The sequence below is a fragment of the Phascolarctos cinereus genome, unplaced genomic scaffold, assembly GCF_003287225.1.
Source record: "Phascolarctos cinereus isolate Bilbo 61053 unplaced genomic scaffold, phaCin_HiC Scaffold_3;HRSCAF=262, whole genome shotgun sequence".
Lineage (NCBI taxonomy): Eukaryota > Metazoa > Chordata > Mammalia > Diprotodontia > Phascolarctidae > Phascolarctos > Phascolarctos cinereus.
This window is the reverse complement of record NW_027555736.1, coordinates 12583954-12606293: the sequence shown is the minus strand read 5'-3', so window position 1 is coordinate 12606293 and position 22340 is coordinate 12583954. Positions and strand designations below refer to the sequence as shown.

Sequence of the window (22340 nt, the reverse complement as noted above, 5' to 3'; positions counted from 1 at the left end):
TTGTTTCCACTTTTTTCCTTCACAAAAAGTGCCATGTATATGGGGCTTTTCTTTCTGTCATTGGCCTCTTTGGGTGTGTGCTTAGCATAGATCTCTGGGTCAGCGGTGGTAGACGTTTTAGTCGCTTTTTTTTTTACAATTATTTTCCAGAATGGGGAGACCAATTTACAAGTCTACTAACAACTTATTAGTTACCACAACCCCTCTAGAACTGACTATTCCCACCTTTTGTCACTTTGCCAATTTTCCTAAGCATAAAGTGGAACCTCACTTCTTTGGATACTCATTTCTGTTAATCATTTTTGCTTTTAAGACATGGTCAAATGCTGTCGTTTAGCCTCTTTCCCATAAAGTAAACTTTGGCTCAGTTCAATTTAACATTCATTTAACTGCTTCTTTAGCGCATCCCTCCACTGGGTGACGCCAGGGGAGATAGAATTTTTAGGAAAGATGTGGTCGCTGCTCTCAGTGAGCTTTCAGTTTAGTAGGTAGTCATGACACAGCGCACATGCAAGAAAGGCGCAGTGCTGGAGGCCGCCAGGTGGCACAGTGGATGGAGACTGGACCTGGAGTTAGGAAGATCGGAGTGCAAATGCTGCCCAGATGCTTACTAGCTGTGTGACCCTGTGGAAATCTCATAACCTGTTTTCCCCAGTTTCCTCAACTGTAAAATGGGGATAATAACAGCACTTTCTTAGCAGGACTGTTAGGAGGATCAAATGAGATGTTTGTAGAGTGCTTAGGCACCGTGCGTGGCTCGTGGCTCGTGGCTCGTGGCTCATGGCTCGTGGCAGGTGCTATGTAAATGCGTCTCTCTTACCCTACTCTAGCAGTATTGCCTTGGAGCAGGCCGCCGGTGGAGGGTTCTGGGCATCCTCAGGCCCCAAGGCTGTTCTCAGCCACAGCTAGTAGGGCTCACTGGCCCTTTAAGAAGGAGGGATCAAGAGGCCTCATACCGTTGGGCAGGCCTGCTCTGTGGGCCTGTGTTGTGCAGGCTTGCCTTGAGAGGTGAGGAGGAGGAAGGCAGGAAAAAGTTTTCATAGATGGGTTGATGTTTGATCTGGGCTTTACAGGATGGATAGGAACTAAAACAGGCAGGGAACTGAGCACAGAAAATAGAAGGTGGGAAAGTGCAGCGTATATATGATGATGGTTCCGTCTGGCTGGATTGTAGGTTCTGTAAAAGGCCATAGTGTGAGATAAGCCTGGAGAGGTAGGGAGCTTCTCCATCAGAGAGGACCTTGAATGTCAGGTTAGAGGAGTTGATACTTTATTTGCTAGGCAAATCACTGTTAAAGGGTTTTGAGCAGAGCAGTAATATGACCAAGGCTGAGTGTAAAGAAGATTCATCTGATAGTGTGAAAGCTAGATTGGAGAGGGGAAGGTAGGTGTTCAGAGGCTCTGGAAGCATTCCAGTATGATAACGAAGGCAAGGCTTGTATGAGGAAGGTGGCAATGGGGCTCCAAAGGAGAGGGAATGAATGAAAGGAAGAGACCTTTCAGAGGTGGATCTGACAGGACTTGGTAACAAATGGACTCTTCCATCTTTGTCATTCCTCCTATCTAAAGATAACACCAAGATTTTTAATATGAGGAGCTAGTAACCTGAGTGGGGTGCTACTCACAGAAAGTGCACCTGCTTTTGAGGGAAAGCTGTCAAGATCGGTTTTGGATGTATTATTGAATTTAAGACAGCTGGGCACTGATAGGAAGACATTTGGAGATGCCCCGGTGCAGCTAGAAGGAGGAGAGGGTAGTACTGGAGATCTAGCCTGGAGGATTCATTTCTGTAGAGGTGTTAGTTGGAGCCCAGGGAGTGAACGAGATTGCCGAGGGGGAGGAGAGAATGGAGAGAGAGAGGGAGGACCTTGGAAGAGCATTTCTCGTAAAGATCTGGAAGACCAGTCAGGATAGGTCTTTATGGGAGGCCTGCTGAATTAAGGAAATGGAGGTGGGAGGGAGGCAGTTTGCAGCGTCTGTTGAGTAGGTGTGTGACATGGCCAGAGCTGCACTTTAGCAGTGCCTCTCGGGCGGCTGTGTGCAGGATGAACCAAGATGGAGTAAGTGGAGAAGAGAGCATCTCTGGGCTCTAGTTCTGCTGAGTTATCCAAGAGGAGGATCCACGATTGGGAGGGACCTTCAGGGTCGCGTGGTTCGTTCATCCCCTTCATTTTACAGCAGAGCGATGAATGTGGCTTGTCTGGGGTCAGCACAGGCAGGGTCCAGAACTGATCTCAGACTTTGTCCTCAAGGCATCTCTTCCTGAGCAATTCAGAGTATCCTGAAGGGAAGAGCGCTTTCTTTTCTGGGGGCGGGGGGGGTGGGCTTTTTAAGTGAGGAGGCAACCGGGGTTAGTGTCTTGCCCAGGATCACAGCAGCTCGTAAGGCCGGATTTGAACTCAGGTCCTCCCGACTCCAGGGCCAGTGCTCTATGCACTGCGCCATCTAGCTGTCCTGAGAGTTTTCTCGTGGCCCAGTTGCAGACTCTTTCTTTGTGAAATGCTTTTCCCTTTTCTCGAAGATGGCGCTCAATCCCTCTGTTTCACCATGAAGCCCGTCGTGGAAGAAGAGTCTTGAGTGGCTAGTTGTGGGTGTTCTGTGGAGCCAGCGTATTCTCCGAGGCAGGGCTCTAAGGGACTCCTTGTGTTGTTCTGACACCTCGGACTGCAGATGCGTGGGCCGTTACCGACTGGTGTGAATAGTGGAATAAAGAGCAGACCTCGCTTGTGTGGGGTTTCTGAAGCTGCCTCTCACTATTGTGCTGCTGGAGCCGTGCTTAAAGCTGTGATCTTGCAAGTGTAACTGACTACATGATTCATTACCCACAGAGACCTTGGGTATGTTTGAGGATCGTGCCGTGGGCTCGACGTTTTTGGAGGAGTTGAATTTCAAGGATGTCTCTCCTGGTGTCTTGTGAGCTTGGCTTGTCTGGCCTTAAGCTGAAAGACTTTGGGTGTGATTTTATGAGATACTGCGGTCAGGTTGTGCAGAAGAATAGATCAAGGAGAGAAGACTTCATACCTGTTGCTTGTGTCTCCGTTGCTTTTGAGCCTCTTTCTCGTTGAGCTTTTTGGCCGTTCTGCTTTGACTGTCTCTTCCACCAGTCCTGAACTCTTGTGAGATAGCTCTTTCCTTTGAACCTTGTCTTCTTCTCTCTGGATGTTTTGAAGTCATCATTTCGTTGTGAGCTTTCCTTCTTGCAGTTGGTTTCTTTTTTACTTTATCTCATGATAGGGATTGGTTCGCTGTACATCAGATGTGTCGTGAGGATTCTAGCCTTGTTTCTGATGTTACTCTTGCTGTCTCAGTCCAGGTTTTTTGCTTTTCTTTCTTTTAATCCGTAGTCTTCCCCTCCCCCAACCCCCCCCCCCGTTGGAGCTCTTCTTGGTTCACTCATTCCTTGAAGGGATCTTAACAATGCTCTTCAGAGGGTTTCTAAAGGCGGCGTTGTTTCATGTTAGTGTTGCTTTGGCTGTTGGAGGAGGACATTGAGTGCACGGGCTCACATCCTACTGTCTCCCTGGAAATTGCAGTCTGATTTGTTTTAAAAGAAAAAGCTCTATTCTATGTTCTTGTCGGTGGTGGTAAGGGTTATCCTTAACTTCCCTCTATGTAATCATTGGGCTGGTGAATCAGAATTGATTTTTTTTTTTGCTAATATTGTTTTATATTATTGTCAGAATATTTTTAATGGTGAAAATTAAAACAGAATGAGATGAAGTTAAAAATATAAAATATAGAAAGTATAAGGTGTAAAATCTCATTATGTTTCTGAATACATCTAATATAATTTTTTTTCTTCTTCTGGTTCACAACCTGAGGGCCACACAGTTATTGTCATAGCAATGGACACCAATAATATGAATACTGTCAATTTGGAAATGGGCTTTAAATTTTTTTTTTGATTAGTTCTTTTGACTTTCCTGTAAAAGCCCTCTCTTAGGTAGCTTTTAAGCCTTTTAAGTTTGAGACAGTGACATTGACTATCAGGAATCTTAAGCGGTTCACACCTTTTTCATGTTAGTGTCGTAGGGCCATAAATATTTATTCAGTTGTGAGCTCTTTGATTTAGAGTGTGCTATTTAAATTAAAAACTTAAAATTTTTAATGGAATGCTATTTCCATTTGGTCGATGTTGGAGGTGCCAAAAAGTAACTCCTGCTCATATTTTGTTAGTTTCTTTTGTTTCTAAGGACAGAAGACTGTGACTAGAAAATATTCTAGGACCAGGTTGCTTGTTATGATAACAATTCACTTGATTTTGCAGATTATTTCCTATTCTTTTCTCCTTTCTCTATTTAAAAAAAAAAAGCTGAGAGCACTTTTAAGTTAAAGGGAACAAACATTTTGTATTGGATTTAATACTGTTTGATAATCAGAAAATCTGGGTATATTGTAGATACTGCAAAACCAAGATTGGAAATAATGTTAAAGTATATGGCCACTTCACTTTTTTGTTTGAATAGTGACTTATCATTTAGCACTGTTATTTTGAGTGACTGAGGTTTCACTGTGTCTTATTTTAGTATTAAAAATATGAAGCTAATTTTGATGCTTTCGCTTTATGATGTGTATTTAGAAGTAGGATTAAGCTCATTTAACTATTGGAAGATGTTTGACTTTTGCTGCAGATATTTTTGTTAACTATAGTAAGTGAATTTCTCCACTCAGTTCTTCCTGCTGTGATCCCACAGTCTTGCCTGATGTTAGTTGACCCTGGGTCCTCAAAAACTAGGAAGGATAAAGGAGCACTGGCTTCCTTAGGACCTCCAAAAGCAGTCAGTGTGTCTGTTCAAAGGACAGCCTTGTGAAATTGGAAACCATTGACTCAGCCTCCTGGAGAGTTTTGATAGGCTTTAGAGGAGGGTGACCTACATTGAAAATGTGGATCATTGAAATATTGAAAAAAGAGATGAATTATTGGACTCGTTCGCCTTTTTCGCTGATTCACTTATAGAAAAGTAGCACCACATCGTAACTCAAAGTGGGCTTAACTTTTATTGTATGTTGAAATTATTATATGATATCTGCAGAAACAAAAAAAGCCTCATTTTTTATCTGCTTATTACTAATTTATAATTTTTATACTGTCAAGCAGTTCAAGCAATTAATTGCAATTTAGTCCTGAAGTGACAAATGGAATTTTCATTTTTGACTCTCTGTTGCTTTTCTTTTTCCTTGAGTAATACAGGTTGGTTGGTTCGTTGTACTTTTGTACTTGGAAAGTAATGTAATCCTCCAGATTTTTATGACTGCCAAGGGGATTTCTGCTCCTCTTTGGTGAACCTTTGGTGTTCACTTAGACTTGATAGATAATCTTTTGCTGGAGAATATGTTGGCTGGTTTTATTTACCAAGATTTCCAAGATTTGTCCTAAGGCAAATAGCACTTTAGCTGTATTAGATGCGCTTGCAATAAATATGTTGGCATTTGCCAAGTGAAAAATGTCGGTCTCTTTTTATGTTTTTTGAAGTCTAAGCCATTAGCAGTGATTTGGACACTGACTTTATTGATTTTTCTTTATTAATGCATTTGTTCAGATGTGACTGTGCAGAAGAGAAGGACTACAGCTAGGTCCTGGATCAGTGATTTCTTTGATAGTGGAGCTCTTCCTTACCTTGTACATCTGCACTTGGATCTTACTTAAGCTGCTTGGGCATAGAGTGTTGTAGGGGAGAGTCCCATGGTCTGGCTGTGAAAGAACTCAGGTCTTCCTGGCTGCAGGCAAGGCCAGGCCTCTTTCACTTACTGTTGGGATTGGTAGTAGCACAGTTGTGTGGGCGCTGCTGGATTTTGCTTAATAGAAAATGTGGAAGATGGGAGGAAAGGAAGTTCTGTTTAAAAAATGGAAAGTGAAGAAACCCGGACAGCATTTGTGTTTGAGTGAAAGTCTTTACCACTGAAATTATTAGGGCCCAATGTAGTGGACAGTCATCTTGGTAGAGCAGAAAGATTACTAGATTTGGAGTCAGAAATCCCGTGTTTTAGTCCTGGTTCCGCCAAGCCACATGATATTGGTCAAATCACGTTAGAGTTGGAAAGGCCTCCAAGGTCATCGTCTTTTCATCCAGCTTGTAACTGAGCGAGAGTCCCTTCTGCCACAAGTTCCATAGATCATCATCTAGCCTTTCGAAGGGAGACCATTCTCCTGGGGGGTGGCTCTAATTGGGAAGGGCTTCTGGATCATTGGCAGTTCTTCCTGACTTCAGATCCTCATTGACCCCTCGCTCCTTGTGCTGAGGTTCTCTTCTTGGCTCTCCCGTAGAACTGCCTCTACATTCCTGCGCCTCCCTGCTGTTTTCTGCTTCTTTCATTCCTGCATCAGTGTGAACTTCTCCATGAAGCTTTTCCAGATGCTCCCAGTCAATTAATGGCCTTCTCCCACCCAATAGTAATTTGTTTTGTACATCTTTACACCCCCCTCCCCCATATCCAGTCAGTGCCAAGTCCTGTTGATTCCACTTTTGCAATGTCTCTCATTTCCCCGCTCTCTCCTCTGGCGTTAGCACTGCCCTGAGCCATGTTCTCCTGACCTCAGGCGTCACCGGTGGATCTCCCTGCCTCAGGTCTCTTCCCCATACCAAGCCATTCTCCACTTAGCTGTCAGTTTGATCTTCCTAAAATGCAGGTCTGACCATATCACTGCTCTGTGACAGAGACTCACTATGACCCTCAGAATCAATGACTAAATCCTGTTTGGTATTCAAAGGCCTTTATAACCTGGTCCCTTTCTACCTTTCCAGTCTTCTTACACCTTTCTCTCTTCCATGTACCCTTTTTGTTCCTCAAACGAGACACTCCCATTTCCTGCTTCTGGGTGTTTCCAGGCATGTCCATCATACCTAGAACTTTCTCCTTACTCAGTTCTGCCTCCTGGCTTCCTTGACGTCCTTCAGGTCCCAGCTAAAGTCCCACTTTCTTTTAAGTCCCAATCCCTCTTATTTCTAGTTGATTATTTCTAGTTTGGCCAACTTGTACGGTTGTTTGCATATCGTCTTCCTCATTCATTGGTGAGCTCCTTGAGAGCAGGGGCTTTTTTTGGGGGGGGGAAGGACTGCTCTTTGTATCCCCAGAGCTTTGAACTGTTTGTGGCACATAGTAGGTACTCAATAAATTATAGTTGAGTGAACTGACTGGTTTTTGTTCCATTAAAGTGCACAGGACGATTAAAATGGGGTGACTAGGAATTACTATATTAGTATTAAGATGTCAGCCAGTCACCCTAGAATCAGGGCAATGCTCAGTGCTGGGGAAACAGATAGATGGGCTTTTAAAGCAACCTGGTGTCTGCTTTGTCCATTTCCCCACCCTGAACCCTCTAAAAAAAATGACCATATACCTCCCTGGGACACTGGAAACAATGAGAACAAAATATTTTGCAGGTGTGACATAACCTAAGTCTTCATTAAAGACAAATATACAAAGTGATTATGACTTTATTGTGTTAAAATTAAATGCAGAATGAAATAAGCTAGTACGTTCTCATGAGAAGGTTTTGGTGTCTAAAATTGTGTTTTCAAGTTATGACATATAGAAAAAAATGTTCTTAAAACATGAATTTGTCGAAAAATCTGATTTTGGTTCTTTTAGGCTTTATCTTGGAAATTCAGGACTCCACAATCTTTGTATCAGAAAATTAAAAGCAAAATATTTTCTACCCAGGTACATTCAGTGCTACTTCTCTTCATAGCTTTGTTCTCTAACTCCTGCCCTTTGGACTAATGCAGCCTCATCTCTCTCACCCCTAGAGAATTTTTGAGTATAGGATTTAGAGGCTTAATCATATGGTAGCCCCCAACCTAATATCTTAGTTAGCTGTGGGTAAGGGTGAGTGAGGCATGGCTTTTGATTTTGGGTTTTTTTGGTGAGGCAGTTGGGGTTAAGTGACTTGCCCAGAGTCACACAGCTGGTGAGTGTTATGTGTCTGAGTCTGGATTTGAACTCAGGTCTTCCTGACTCCAGGGCCAGCGCTCTCTCCACTGCCCCACTAGCTGCCCCAGAAGAATGTTTTAAAAGCTCCAGTGGAGCCTGCTTTTAGTCTTGTGTACGCTCCATCTGGACTGGCTGGCTGAGCCTTAGAAACAGGTTTTGGTGGTTTGGTGTCTTTCAGATAAGCTTTTTGGCCGCCTTGGTGTGGACGTCGCACCGAGGTTCCTTTTGAGTTTTCCAGTCTCATTCAGCTCATTGCTGATGCTTGTGCTGAAACTGATGGTCATGAAAGCGGCGACGTAAGTTAGAACTCTCTTTTGGTTTATTTGGCAATGGCGGTAAATGCTACCTAGAAACCATAGGGGGTTTCTTTTTGTTTCCTTTCCTTTCCTTCCTTCCTTCCTTCCTTTCTTTCTTTCTTTCTTTCTTTCTTTCTTTCTTTCTTTCTTTCTTTCTTTCTTTCTTTCTTTCTCTCTCTCTCTCTCTCTCTCTCTCTCTCTCTCTCTCTCTCTCTCTCTCTCTCTCACTCTCTCTCTCTTTTTAACAATAGCACTGTTCTGAAACAGGAAACCATTCTTATCATATTCATCCAGAGACCCCTAGGAAAAGGGTAATTATTGGGTGTACCCGTTAAAAACCAGTTAGTTGGGCAACTCAGAACATTTCATGGTTCACAGATGCAGTGTGAGCAGTTGTAGTTGTATTATTACATAATTAACCAATGCCTACTGTAAAAAAAAAAGCGTTAAATTAGTTGAAGCAAACTCTTATTAGGGTACTTAGTAGATAGTAGGTTAAGGTTGCTAGCATTTTCAATGGCCTGCTTAATGAATTTTTTGTAGTTCTAATTTCTTTCAGCTTGTATTTAGTTAAATAGAGTACAGTCTGCTTTCATTGCCCTTAAAAATGCGCTGGCGGTGTCCTAGGCAGATTTAATTTCTTTTTGATTCGATAGTTAATATTTTGATGAAAAGTGATTTCATGGGGGGGGGCGATACTCCATTGATGGTTGCAGATCAAAACCTTTTGAGTATTAATAGCTTTAGAAATTCCTTTGGCCAGAAAGCCTAGGGCTAGGGGCAGCCTGGTCAGGCTGGTTCTTACACTACTACTATCAGCTGGCCTGTTCTTGAACGCTTTCTTGCTTGATGGTATCTGTCAGTTGTGGCTGTAGAATCAGAGCCTTTGAAAACCCATCATCACCTCCACAATGAGTCATTGGAGGAAGACTTTAGTGGAAGCAAATCTTTTCGGTTGGGAAAAACAGCAATGAAATATGCTTTATGATGTGTGAATTTTTATGCTTTGTATATATTTAATACATAACTTCATATATTAAAATGTCTATTGAGCTTATTAATAGAAAGATAGATGGTCTTTATGTTACCTGTGAAGAATTAGTTTACATTTTAAGTATCAGTTTATTGAGCAGTCTTAGGTGTATAAAAGACTGCCAGGGAGCCCCCTGTGAATCTTTGTAATGCAGAGCTGATGACAGTAAACATGTTAAATGGGGAAAGAAGGAATGCGAATGAGACTTCCGGGGGAAGTCAAATGAATGAGCAATGATATTTGGAGGGGATAAATTGGCTTCTTGTTTGGGTTGGCACTGAGGGTAGGGATTCAGAGAGTGTGAGGGAAGCTCATCTTCTTGCTAGAGTGCTATGGTTATTTATCATCATTGTCTTCTCCTTTTTTTATGGGGTTCCAATAGAAGTGGTCCTCAGAGAAATTGCTGTCCTGCTATTATTCTTTTATGATGTTCTTCCCAGGTGGATAAAATAATGGCTCTTTATAGTTGAGTAAGAGTGTTAAGATGTAAGTGTCTCTTCTGTGGGCTCACCAAGTACCCTTGGTTTAGCTCTGGAAGCAGCCAGATGTCACACAGGGCTGATGTGGATGAATTTCTTGCTGTCCTTGTGTCATTTTGGTCTCTTCTGATAGTTCTGTCTCTCTCTTGCTTGCTCTCTCACTCCGTCTCTCTCTGTCTCAGAATTTCTTTGTTTCATGTGGCTTGGAAAAGGATTTGAGATGGTAACACTTACGCTTCTTAAAAATAGCGTCCTTAACTTTCTGTGGATCAGTGCTTTGTCCAGGTGATTGGGAGCAGCACTTGCCTCTGTTAGAAAGGTCCATCACATTCGTGGACCACAATTGGTTTAGCCATTCCCCAATTGATGGTCATTTACTTTGTTTGCAATTCTCAGTTATCAGAAAAAAGTTCTGCTATAAATATCTCGCAATTTTATGGGGACTTTTTTTCTTATTGCTGTCTTCCCTGGGGTGTAAAGTGCAGTAAAGGAGTTTCTGGCCCAGAGGGTATGGGCATTTTAGTCACTTTCTTTGCATAATCCCATATTGCTTTCCAAAATGCCTATACCATTTCTACTGGCAATGAACTGGCAATGTATTAGTGTGCTTATCATTCTGCAACCCCTCCCACATTGACTGTTGCCATTTTTTCATTTTTGCCACTTTACAGGGTGTGAGGTAAAAGCTCAGGGTTGTTTTGATTTGCATTTCTCATGTCATTATTGATTAGGAGCATTTTTTTCATATGGTTGTGAATGCTCTTCAGTTCTTTTGAGAACTGTTCATATTCTTTGACAGTTTATCTATTGGGGAATGGCTGCTAGTCTTATCCATATCAGTAGCTGTATCTGTAAATTGTTCATGTATCTTGGATGCCAACCTCTTATCAGAGTAGTTTGACAAAAAGTTTTTTCCCCATTCGACCACCTCCCTTCTTATCCTAGTTGCATTAATGTTGTCTCTGGAGAAGGTTTTCAGTTTCAGGTAGTCAAAGCTATCTATTTTATAAGCCCTTCCATTTCTACAAACAAATCCACGTGACTTCACTGTTAGTTTGATGCTTTTAAAAAAAAATTAACATGGTTGGCTGAATTTACATCCGTGTCACTCTTGGAAGGCTTTTGGTGCCATTCTTGGGTTTCACCCATTTCATAGCCCCCATTTGGAGGTAAACCATTTCTGATTACATTCACCATATCCAGTGGATCGCACCTGTTATCCCCCTTTACTATTGCTTGATGAAGTGATGACGTCTGTTTTTTGCAGACGTCTTTCAGTAGGGTTTTGACCTGTTCAGCATGTGATTTAAGAATCTGTCAATCCTTTTTCTCCTTTTTGACTAGGAGGTATTAATTTTTTTTGTAGCTGCCTTATGGTGATAGGCCCAATGTTTCATTGTATGGGATTTTGTTAGAATATTTTATTGTCATCTCGGTCTCATTTTTTTATTAGGTTCAGGTTAAAATGGTTCTGAGGCAAGCTGCTATCCTGCTGTGATTCCTTTCTATTTGATCAGTGTTCAGTGAACTGCTGTACAAGTGGAAAAAAACGGATGTTGTAGCTGAAGAAATGTGTCAAATGACGGGGTTGGATTGGACAGCCACTGACGTCTCATCCAGCTTTTAGGTCTCTGATCCTATTAGAATGTGTGCTGTCAGCTTTTACTGATTGGTTACTGGGTGCCAGAACACTGCTAAGAAAAACAAAAACCAGTCTATGCCCTCAGGGAGCTCACAGTCTAATGAAGGAGGCCACATGAAAACTGCGGTGTGCAAATAAGCTGGAGTCCGGATTAATTGGCGGTGATCTACAGAGGGGAATCATCCTTAGAGCTCCAGTAGCAGATGGAATAACAGAGACGGGCATGTATAGTATTCTGTTACTACATGATTCGTATCTTTTTGGTTAAGTCCTGAATTGATTTTCTCATATTTTGAAAGCATTTCATTGTATGAAGCTTGGAGATTTGAGCATTTGGCATGGAGACAGTGTCGATTAAAAATGTATTTAGGACCAGGTGATGTTGGACGGCAGTTTGTTCTGTGATAATTCAGTATAGAGATGATGATGATGAGGAAAATAATTTATCCACAGAGCTGATGTCATCTTTCATCATCAAATATAATATTGCCTTAATACGGTTACCTTCAAATATCTTATACAGTGATTTTTTTTTAAAATCGGACTCTTTCCTCACAGAAACCCTGTGAGGTATGTTTTGCAAGAATTTCTGTAATCAAATTTAGTTTTGAGACAAACAAGTAGTTTAAAACACCACATGTTTGCACAGACGTTATAACTTTCAAAGTGCTTTCCCCTAGGCAGGGTAGCTAGTAGGCCCATTTCCGAGGTACAGAAACAGCGACTGGAGAGATCAGCGTGCTTAGGTCACGGAGTCCTCAGGGGTCCCCAGTGGGGGAGGTGCACGGCTAGGAGCTGAGGCCAGGTGCTCAGTCTTAGTTCTTTGTCTGAATGGCTGTTGTTACGCCAAGAAAGTCTCTTGACTCTGGTTCTGGAGTTGTTGGTGGGCGTCTTGTCGTCCGTATGAACTCAGAACTAACTTCTGCAAGACTGAGTTAATTTTTCCAGTCCAGACAAACGTGGGATCAAATGCACAGTAGCCTATAATTTGCTATGGAGAAGTGGACGGTCTGTTAAGACCAGATAGTTATGGGATTGTTCACATTTTCTTGGAGATTTCTGCTTTTTAAGCTGGGACAAAGGAGCGATAGAAGCGTGAACGTAAACTGGTATTGTGATTTGGCAAACATTTATTGTCCATCTGGAGGGCCTGTCTCCTCGGGTTCCCTCAGCTGGAAGTCAGTGTTAGACCTTTTAAAATTTCTGATTACATTTTTGTTTGGACTTCTCTTTTGTACTTGATACTATTTCTGTTACCTTTATTTGTGTTCATGTCAGATCTCCCATCTTAGATTAAAAGCTTCTGGAGGGCGAGGAACATGTCTAGTCCTGTTTATGTTTGATCCCTGCTATGTAGCTTAGTATTAATAGCATTCATTTCAATGGCATATTTAGGTTTGCCAAAGTGTTTTCATCACACTCCTATGAAGTGGGTAGTAAAAGTAGTGTTCTCATTTTTGAAATAAAGAAACTGAGGCCCAGGACAGTTCAGTGATTTGCTCATTGTTGACAACAGTCAGTGTCAGAACTAGGATTGCAATAATGCAACATTTAGGAATATTGTCTTATGTTAATAACACCTGTATTCCTCTTGAGCTTTGTTAAGTTACTTACCTAGTTTCTTACTCCTGTTTTGGAGCAGCTTTTCTATTGTCACAGAGAAAAGAAAAGACCCCCAAACTGGTTTTGTATTTGGACCCTCTCTCCCCCAATCATTTTTAGATCCTAATTTTTTTTGGTAAACAGTTTGTTTCATGTGTGAGTTTTATATTAGGTAGCTGAAAACATCATTTATCAAATAGTAAAAGCTATGTTATAGAGTACTTTACCAACTGGCAACATCTAGGAACCTACATTTGTCATCCTTCAATACAGATCTTCAGTAGAATAATCATTCCTGATCAGTGACTCCATATCTAGTGTGTTTTGAAAGTGCCTTGTCCAAATATAAGGACAAAGTTGTGGGGTTTTTTTCTTTTCTTTTTTTTTTCCCCTTCTTGAGACTAAAGCTGAAGAAATACTTTTGGCCCCATGAGAAAGTAGAATCTTGAAGAAACAAAGAACCTTGAGAGCTCTCGGGATGGGAAATGGAACTGGGTGGGAGGAGGTAAAATACATAGTGGCCCCCATCCCTTCCCCACTGGTCATTTCTGAGTCTCCTGTAATCTGGCATTTGACCCCATCACTTTCCCTGAGATTGTGGTCTTAAGGGTTCTGCTACCAGTCTGTTAACAGCCCTGTCCAACGAGCCTTGTCTCATTGGAAGTCTCTGGTGCTTTTCTTCCAGTCGCCAGCCTCCTCACTCTGCTTTTCCTGACCTCTGCAGGTTTGGCAGCTGCTCCTTCACCTTTGTTGGATTCTCATGTGGCTCTCACCTCCCTGTTGTTGAGGATCTGTCAAAGCTTTCAACTAGGACGTCTTCACCTTCTACACTGTCGTTAGGTGGTGCTTTTGTACCCTGGTGTTTATGTCTCATAGCTCTATGAGTGTTGCCAAATCTCTATGCCCATATCTGATCTCCTTTTTGGGCTCCAGCGTGTTACCTATATCTGACTCGGTGGTCATCCCAGCTCGGCATGAGAACAACCTAGTGTAGTGGTAAGGTCACTGGCTTTGACATCAGAAGACCTGAACTCAGATCCTCCTTCTCACAGTTTCTTACCTACCTGACCTGGGGCGAATCACTTAACATAACTAGGCCTCCATTCTCTCCTGTCTAAAATGAGGGGTTGGACCAGCTAGATGGCACCTGAGATGTGCTCCAGGTCAAGCGTGATGATCGGCAGACCACTGTGGAACTGATTATGTTATCTGCATCTCCCCCAGCTTCTGGAGGGGAGGAGGAAGGGGGATAGGAATAAGCGTTTTTATGTAGCACGTACTACTTGCCAGGCACCGTGCTCGGCATTTTACAGATAGCGTCTTGTTTGAGCCTCACAACAACCTTCGAGGGAGATGCTGTTATTAACCTCATTTTACATTTGGGGAGACTAAGGCAGACAGAGGTTAAATGACTTTCCCAGGGTCATACAGCTAGCCAGCAAGTGTCTGAGGTCCGACTTGAACCTAGGGCTTCCTGACCCCAGGCCCAGTGCTTTTTCTCCTGTCCACCTAGCTGCCTAGGGTCAGTTTTATTGGTTTTTTTTTTCCCCTTTATATCCCTGGCGTGAGGCCCTGAACTTCACAGATACACTTAACAGATGTTTGAATTAAATTACAAACATACAAGAGGTAGCTTTAAAAAAATGGGATGATTGGAAAATACTTATGAAATTGGATTTAAGATAGAAATGAAAATATCGAAGAACCTATGGAACTCTTGAGTCCGGCCACTGGCTAACTCGCCATGACATCTGTTGTCAATCCTGTTTTCCTCATCTTTGCTTCAGCCTCCAGCTGGAGCTTGGATCTAGAGTCAGAACTGCTTCAGATTTCTATCTTAGCTGCTTCTTCTTGAAGTTTGGTTCCTTTAAAAAGAGCTTTATAGCTTCCTTATGAGAATCCATTTACTTTTTCACCATTGAAGGTTGCTCAGTTAATTGCAAATTTTGACTCATAGCCTTTATTTTGGGTAATTAATATTTTACTATGAAACCTGATAAATATTGGTATTTTGTTTTCTTTAACAAAGTGATAGTGTAATAAGATGGAATATTATTATTGGTGAGTAGATGTAATTCTTTTTTTCTTATTTCATTAAATCTTTCCCAGTTACATGTAAGTATTTAACATTCATTTTAAAAATGTTGAGTTCCAAATTCTCTCCCTCCTACTCCCTCTGCTCCTTGAGAAGGCAAGCAATTTGATATTGATTATACATGGGCAGTCATGCAAAACATTTCCATGTTAGCCATGTTACAAAAGAAAACACAGACGAAAAAAACCCAGGAAAAGTAAAATAAAAAGAACTAATCTGCATTCAGAGTTCATCAGAGGTACAGAACATTTTTTTGTCATGGGTCCTTTGGAATTAGAGTAGACATAATTTCTTAAAAGTTACATATATGTGTGTGTGTGTATGTATGATATAGGAAGATTTTGGAATAGGGATACCCATGTGTTTATGGTCGTAGACGTTTACCTTGTTTTAAAGAAATGAATTCTATAGACATAGGAACGTAGCTAGTAGAGTAGATGATTATTTGGCTTACAGAGGGATCCCCCTACGATAGGTTTTTATTCAGGTAACATTTCTCTAGTGTATTCTGATTCCATTTACAGAATTAAAAAGGTAGATTTTTGTAAAATTGCTATCATAGAATTTAGAACTGGAAAATCCCTTAGGGATTGTCTGGTCCAAGCCATCTGGTTTATAGGTGAGGAAACTGAGACCCCAGGCAACTGAAGGACTTGCGGGAGTTTGCAGAGATACCACATAGCTGACCCAGGCTTCAGACCTGGGTCCTTGGATCATAAGTCCATGACATTGTTTTCCTGCCAAATTCTTGATCAGAACCCATTTCTTTTTGAGTCTGTATTCCTGTATAGATGATTTAAAAATCAGGTGTCTGTAGCATAATCTTAATTTGGAATTAAATAAAATTTTTCGATGACTTGGTTTCATTTTGCTGTCTTCTTGGTATGTGAGGTGTCGGTTCCTTGGATCTCTCATTTCATTGGTCCAAGTCCTTTCCGTGGTGTGGAACACAACGATTCTTTGTCTTTTCATCTTGAGGGACTCTGTCTTCCCACAGATCCTTCATGTGGGTCCTCTCTCCTCACATGCTGGGGACTGCCTCTGCATCTCTTGGCATTGCATGGATCTACCCAAGAAGTTGGAAGCCTGTGTGCCTGGTGTTCCTTGCTCATGCTTCTGCTCCACATTGGCCCGTCTCCTCCAGTCCTCATCTTTTTAGAAAGCTCTTTAAGCGTTTTCTCCATTGCCCTCTAAGTGATGCACAATTTTAATTAATTGGAGACTGGAGACTGACTTCTTTTACTTACAGCCACAAAGCCAACTTACTTTGTAATAGAAATATTCTGTCTCTAAAATTTTTATCATAATGTAGGCAATAAATGCAATTCAGACATTTATTAAGCACCTCCTATCTACAAGGTCCTGTGCTAGGTGCTGCTGATACACCATGAAAAAAGTGACAATTCTCGTCGTTGCCCAGGAGTTAAAAATCTAAGGAGGCCCTGGGCGATCTACAAAATCATGATACGAAGCAGAATGCAACAGGCCAGAGGAGAGATCCAGAGTGGTCCCTTTCACTTGAGGATATCAGGGAGTGCTTCTTGGATGTGAGGAGCAGTGAGAGTGGAGAGCAGGATTTCTCAAAGAAAGAGGCTGGACAGGGACATTGGTGGGGTGTCATGGGGGACGAGGATTCTCCTGGCTTACAGAAATTGTTCCTGACTTTAAAACCATGTTCCCAGATTTGGGGATTTGGGATATATTTTCTTTCAGGAATAATATTAAACAGTAGTCAGGAGCTTAGTCAGAGGGGCACCCCTGCCCCCATTGAAGCTCATGATGTTAACTGAACCGTGAGGCTGTGGGTCTGTTATCGGCAACATTGGGGTCCTAGAAAATTCAGCTCCATTCTGCGTTAACCTTGGCTGTTAGCAACCACCCTGGGAACTCAAACACTCTTGAGCAGGATTTCTTTGGTGAAGTGGGTCTAGTGGTGAATGGAAGTAGTCAGCGGGCATGGCTCTGTGCTTCATTCACACCCTGCCCTTTCCCCTCCCTCCCCTGGGACCCCTGACCACTCAGGAAGGGGAGAAGTGACAGAGCTTCTGCCTTGGATATGTTTCAGGCGATACATTTGGCGTATTTATGAGGCAGGGCCCTGATGGTGTGGTACCTCTGCCTGAGGACTTAGTAAGCACCTTAATGTTGTAAGTTCGGTATGAAAGCAACTGTCTGACTTATTTCATTCCATTTCTTTAATTCCCTAGGCCCAATTCACATGTAGTTGGCATACTAATTGCAAAACTTTTTAGATTTGTCAAAAAGTCGCCATTTACATTAGCAGCCTCTTGTTAACCTAGTTTGAATGTCACCTATGTTTGATGATAGGTTGAATTGCAAACTTGTCATTTATTTGATGAATACAACTTTGTGAGGTTTCACCATACTGGAGACGTAGCTCTTGGTTCGTCAGTAACTCGTACATTGTCTAGGGTATAAGTTTTAATCTACAAAGAATTACACCAAAAATATTTTGAGGGATTGCTGCTGATGGTGTGAAACAAAGACTGTAGTAGAATAGTTGCTGATAATTCATATCTCTTAAATGCCAGTAGATTTTTAAGGATAGGTTTCTCTTTTTATGTGTTATTTCCTTAAGTCCTTTTTGGGTAAACTTCTTTTGAAATATATTTGCATTTTGATAAGCTTTTCTATTTGGAAATATGAATTCCTATCTTCTTGTGAGTAAAGTCAAACTTCATGACAAGTAATGAATTATCAAGGTGTGAAATAAAGGCCTCTGGGACTGGCTTCAAGGGAGAATTCTAACAGTCAATAGGATAAGATGACAGAATTTCAGAGCAGGCAGGAACCCGAGAGGCCATCTACACAGACTCCTTCAGGAGGATTCTGAAATGAACTCGGGTGAAGTGCTCTTTCTCTACTGACTTGGCCACCGTGGTCCAATCGCTCCTTCCTTCCTGCCTGCACACCTGCTGATGGCCTCTCTCCCCCCTCCTCCTGCCCATCAGCTGCTCATGAACATGGGGATTTTCGTAAAGCATGTGCCTCCCCTCCAGGATCAAGGATACACTCCTCTCTTGGGCATTAAAAAGTCCTTCCCAACCAGTCAGGCCTTTTCTCTTCCTGTTTTCTAGTTTTCTTATGTCTTTAATAGCTTTAAACTGCTCTAAGCTTTTTGGGACACTGTGGGTTCCTTGCCGTCACAGGTCTTTGATCCAGTTAGACCAGTATGTGAACAAGATGCTCCATCTCTCCCTCGCTCTTTTCTTTGGCTTTCCCCAGGTCTGGAAAGCTCTTCCTTGACTCTACCTCCCGGCTTCCCTTTCATTTACGTCATTCCTGCATGTATGTTTGTGACTTTCTGCATGATGTCTCCCCCATCAGAGTGTAAGCTCCTCGGAGGCAGGCAGGTGTCTTGTGTTCTTTGCCTTTCTCTGTCTCCTCAGTGCTTAGCACAATTCCTGGTGCGTGCCGAATGTTTAATAAATGCCTGTTCTCCGACTAAGGCCTGTGGACCCCAGAGGCTGTACTGCCTTTCCACTGGACCAGGCTGCCTCTTAGGTCTTTGCATTTTGCAGGAAATTCTTAGCATTGTTCATAGAGCTTCTTGGACCACCTGGATTTTGTGTTTCTATCCCTAGTGCTCAGCAGAGCAGTTGGCACGTTGTCAGTGCCTAAGAAACGTTCCTTTATTTGGGGTAGTCGTTGTTAGGAAGGTTTTCTTGCTCACTGGGCTCTAAGCTGCTTTTTGGTGGCTTTTCCCTATTGGTGGTTGTGCCCTCTGCCAGTTCTGGCCTGGGTCTCCCTTCTGTGCGTGAGGATGGTGTGGGCAGCCTCTTAGGGTCACTTCTTTTCCTAACTAAGTATTCTCAAGGTCCCTTTAACAGTCCATGTACATCGAGGGCTCTGGTTCTCTGCTCTGCTTAGCATGCCCCTAAGTGGGTTCCAGCCAAAGCGTCCTTCCCTGAATGCCATGCCCAAAGCTTGGGCCATTTCACATGTGGTCTGGAATCCCCCCCCCCCCCCCCCCCGTGTTCTGGATACACTGGATTTCTCTCAGTGCTGCCTGAGAGCCTGGCAGCTTTTTGGGCTGTTGTGGGCCACCATGACTCATGGAGGTTCTATTTCAACACTAAAGCCCCTGCTCCTTTTTCCAAGGGCCCGTTGTTTAGCTAACCCTCTCTCCTGTGCTTTTGAAGTTTATTTTACTGGGAGATATATAACAGTAATAATTGCAGCTGCCTTTCAGTTTTCAAGGGGTTTTATGTTGTCTGATTTGTGCTTCCCCACGTTGGGATGGGAGGGAGGGGCACAAGTATTGACCCCCTATTCTTTTGGCTGTTGGTGGAATTCAAAGATTGTAAGGTCAGGTGGAATGGGAATGAATGTGTAAAAACAATCATGACTGCATATTAGGACAGGGATGGCTTTCTGTAATTAAAAGATAGGGTGGGGGGGATTTTTGCACAAGAAAGCTTTTTTTAGTCATTTTAACCATTTGTCCATGGTTCAGTTAATTTATGTTTTTGGTTTCAGTATATTGAAATTATATGTGTATATAGTTTATATATGCAACTATTGATTGAATATGCTTTTTAGAATTTGTTTTCATGTGCTGAGCTAATTTTGCTTGTTTAATATTTTAAAAATTTTCCTCTTCTGATAAGTGATACTGACAAACTTGATACAGATGTTTAGTAGTGCAACTAGTGTCTTAGGATTAAGTACACATATAGCTTGAATATTTCCCTAACTTTGAACTGCTCAGATATTTATCCAAACATCATTGCTATGGGGTTTCCTGCAGAAAGACTTGAAGGCGTTTACAGGAACAACATCGATGATGTAGTCAGGTAAGAACCTTTTGGATACTTGTCTTTTATGGAGAGTGTGGGATATGTGTTTCGTCCGTGTTCTTAATTTTGAAAGTAGTTTTGCAACTTAAAAACTGTTTTACTTTATATGTTCGTGTTTTACACTTGTGGTAATTGAGAACTTTTGTTTTGGACTTAATGTGATTTCATCTTTCCCTATATAAAGTTGAAAACAGCTCCTTTAAGTGGATGTGTGCACTTTGGTGCAGTCTGATTTCAGAGCCAATGAGAAGACTCTCCACCTTTGTCTGGATAATACCTCCCTTTGTCTAGATAATTGATGCTTAACATTCCTTTACAAAGGGGATTCAAGCCACTGTGGGGCTTCAAATGCAGATGTTCTTAGGAGACATAACTGTCTTAATACAAATCAATCTCACTAAAGTATGATCAACTTTAAATAAGTATGCATCAAGGCTGGAAAGCAGGATAGGGCCAGGTTGTGAAAAACTTTAAATACAAAATGAGTTTATATTTCATTCTAGAGGTAGTTGGGAATACTGGGTTTTATTGAGTAAGAGAATGACTTGATAGGACCTAAATTTTAGGGAAATTACTTTGGCCTCTGTATGCAGGCTGGATTTGAAGAGTAGTGAGACCAAAGAGAAGGCTGTTGACAGTACTTGAACTAGGATGGGGACAGTGTGAGTAGAGAGAGGGGGTGACATGAGAAATGTGGAGGTGGAAATCAGATCTGGCGACTTCTGAGGTTGTAAACCTTGTTCATAGAAAGATGATGGTGCCCTAACCAAAATGGTGACGGGTCTGTCTGAAGAGAGAGAGAGGCTGGAAATACAGACTTAGGAGCTCTCTTCATAGAGATGGTAATTAGACCCTTGACCGCTGAGGAGATTAAGTGAGCCCAGGATTGAGCCAAGCACTCACAGTGAGTGGTTGGATGGAAGCAATGGACCAGCAAAGGAAAGCAAAGAGAAAATGAGTTGTCAGATATGTTAGAGGGCTGACAGTGGGAGCCCTGTCCTGAAAATTCCGAGAAAACAGAAGTTGGTAGCAGTGTCGGTGCTGTGGTGAGGCTGCTTTCCTGAGGGCAGACTTGGATTGGGGGTTATGGGGACAACCAGGGCAAGAGACCTGAAGGCTTACTGATCGAGGGAGCAAGTGCAAAAAAAGGAGATTAATTAGGAGAGTCAGAGACAAACTTGATCTACTGAATTCTCTTACTCGGCAGTTCAGGCTGTATTTCTCAAGGTCCTTGTTCATGATTTAAGAATCTTTAATAGAAATCCTGGGACCTTGAATGTTGATGTAACGTCCCAGGATGAACGATTATTTTTTTGTTAGGAGTGAACATGTCAGTGAACATGTGATATCTGTTGGACTGTTTTGTAATATTCTAATCTTTTTTAGTTTCAGGAGCTCAGAATCAGCACATAAACACATTCATAAGCAAATTATTTTATAGCTGTCCATTGCTGTATTGGTGTGTTTTAGGTTTCTTTGAATACTTAGTTGTTGTGGACAAAAGAGCAATTGTAACTTTTTTCATTTGATACTGTTTCAGTAAAGCATTGAGGGTTTTTATGTAGTTACAGAATGACATTTGTTTGCATGTCATTGTGTGTAGACATAAAAGAACCTGTATTAAGGTCATTGGCTGTGTGTGTGTGTGTGTGTGTGTGTGTGTGTGTGTGTGTGTGTGAGACAGAGACAGACCTGTTGTCTCTGTCTAGGAGCTTTTCCCAGGCCTTTAGATTTAGGTGTAGAGCCTTTTGGTAACTGGAGAGCATTTTAGAACTGGGAGAAAAATGTGGAGAGGTGTCCAGGTCCCACAGCCCCACTAGGTACAAGCCCAGGGATCTTTTCCACATGCTACACTTCCTTTTCTTAGACAGCACGACCGGCAAAAAACCTGGCATTTTGTTCAACCAACTTAGAAGTTCCTTGATTGACTTTCATCTTTTTTTCTTATCCCTTATTAATCTTCCCAACCTGTCTCCCCCCTCCACGTACCCCATTTGTTTCTGTTCTCCACCTCCCTCTATGCCTCCAAACCCTGCCCCCCCCAACACGTCCTTCTCTATAGAAGAGACCTAAGTTTGAATTTCAGTGCTGGCATTCAGCAGCTTAGACAAGTTATTTTAACTTGTAGGGCCTCAGTTTCCTCATTTGTAGAATGAAGGAGTTGAGCTAGGTGATTTCTTATGGTCCTTCCCCTTCCAAGGCCTGTGATCCTTTGAACATGAAGCGGTTACATTCAAACAATCACGTTATGTTCTTGGTAAGACTACCCAGTAAGAATGGAAGTTCAGTAGATTCTCTGTATGTTAACTGGTATTCTCTGCTCCATCTCCATGAATTTTGTGCAGCATTTGTCTCCCTAGGTTGATCCTTCATCCTGTTTAAAAATGTTGCTGTGTCCTTCAGTTTCCACCTTGAAGGGGCTGTGACCCGCCTCTCCTTCT

General features: G+C 42.1%; 1 protein-coding gene across 1 annotated transcript in view; it reads left to right on the top strand.

Annotated features, from left to right (window-relative positions):
- Window positions 1-22340, top strand: part of PTEN (phosphatase and tensin homolog) — a 77856-nt gene that overhangs the window by 7809 nt on the left and 47707 nt on the right. The window contains exon 2 of the mRNA XM_020974958.2: window positions 19812-19896. Within this exon, the coding sequence (XP_020830617.1) occupies window positions 19812-19896 (85 nt within the window). The remainder of the gene's footprint in view (window positions 1-19811; window positions 19897-22340) is intronic.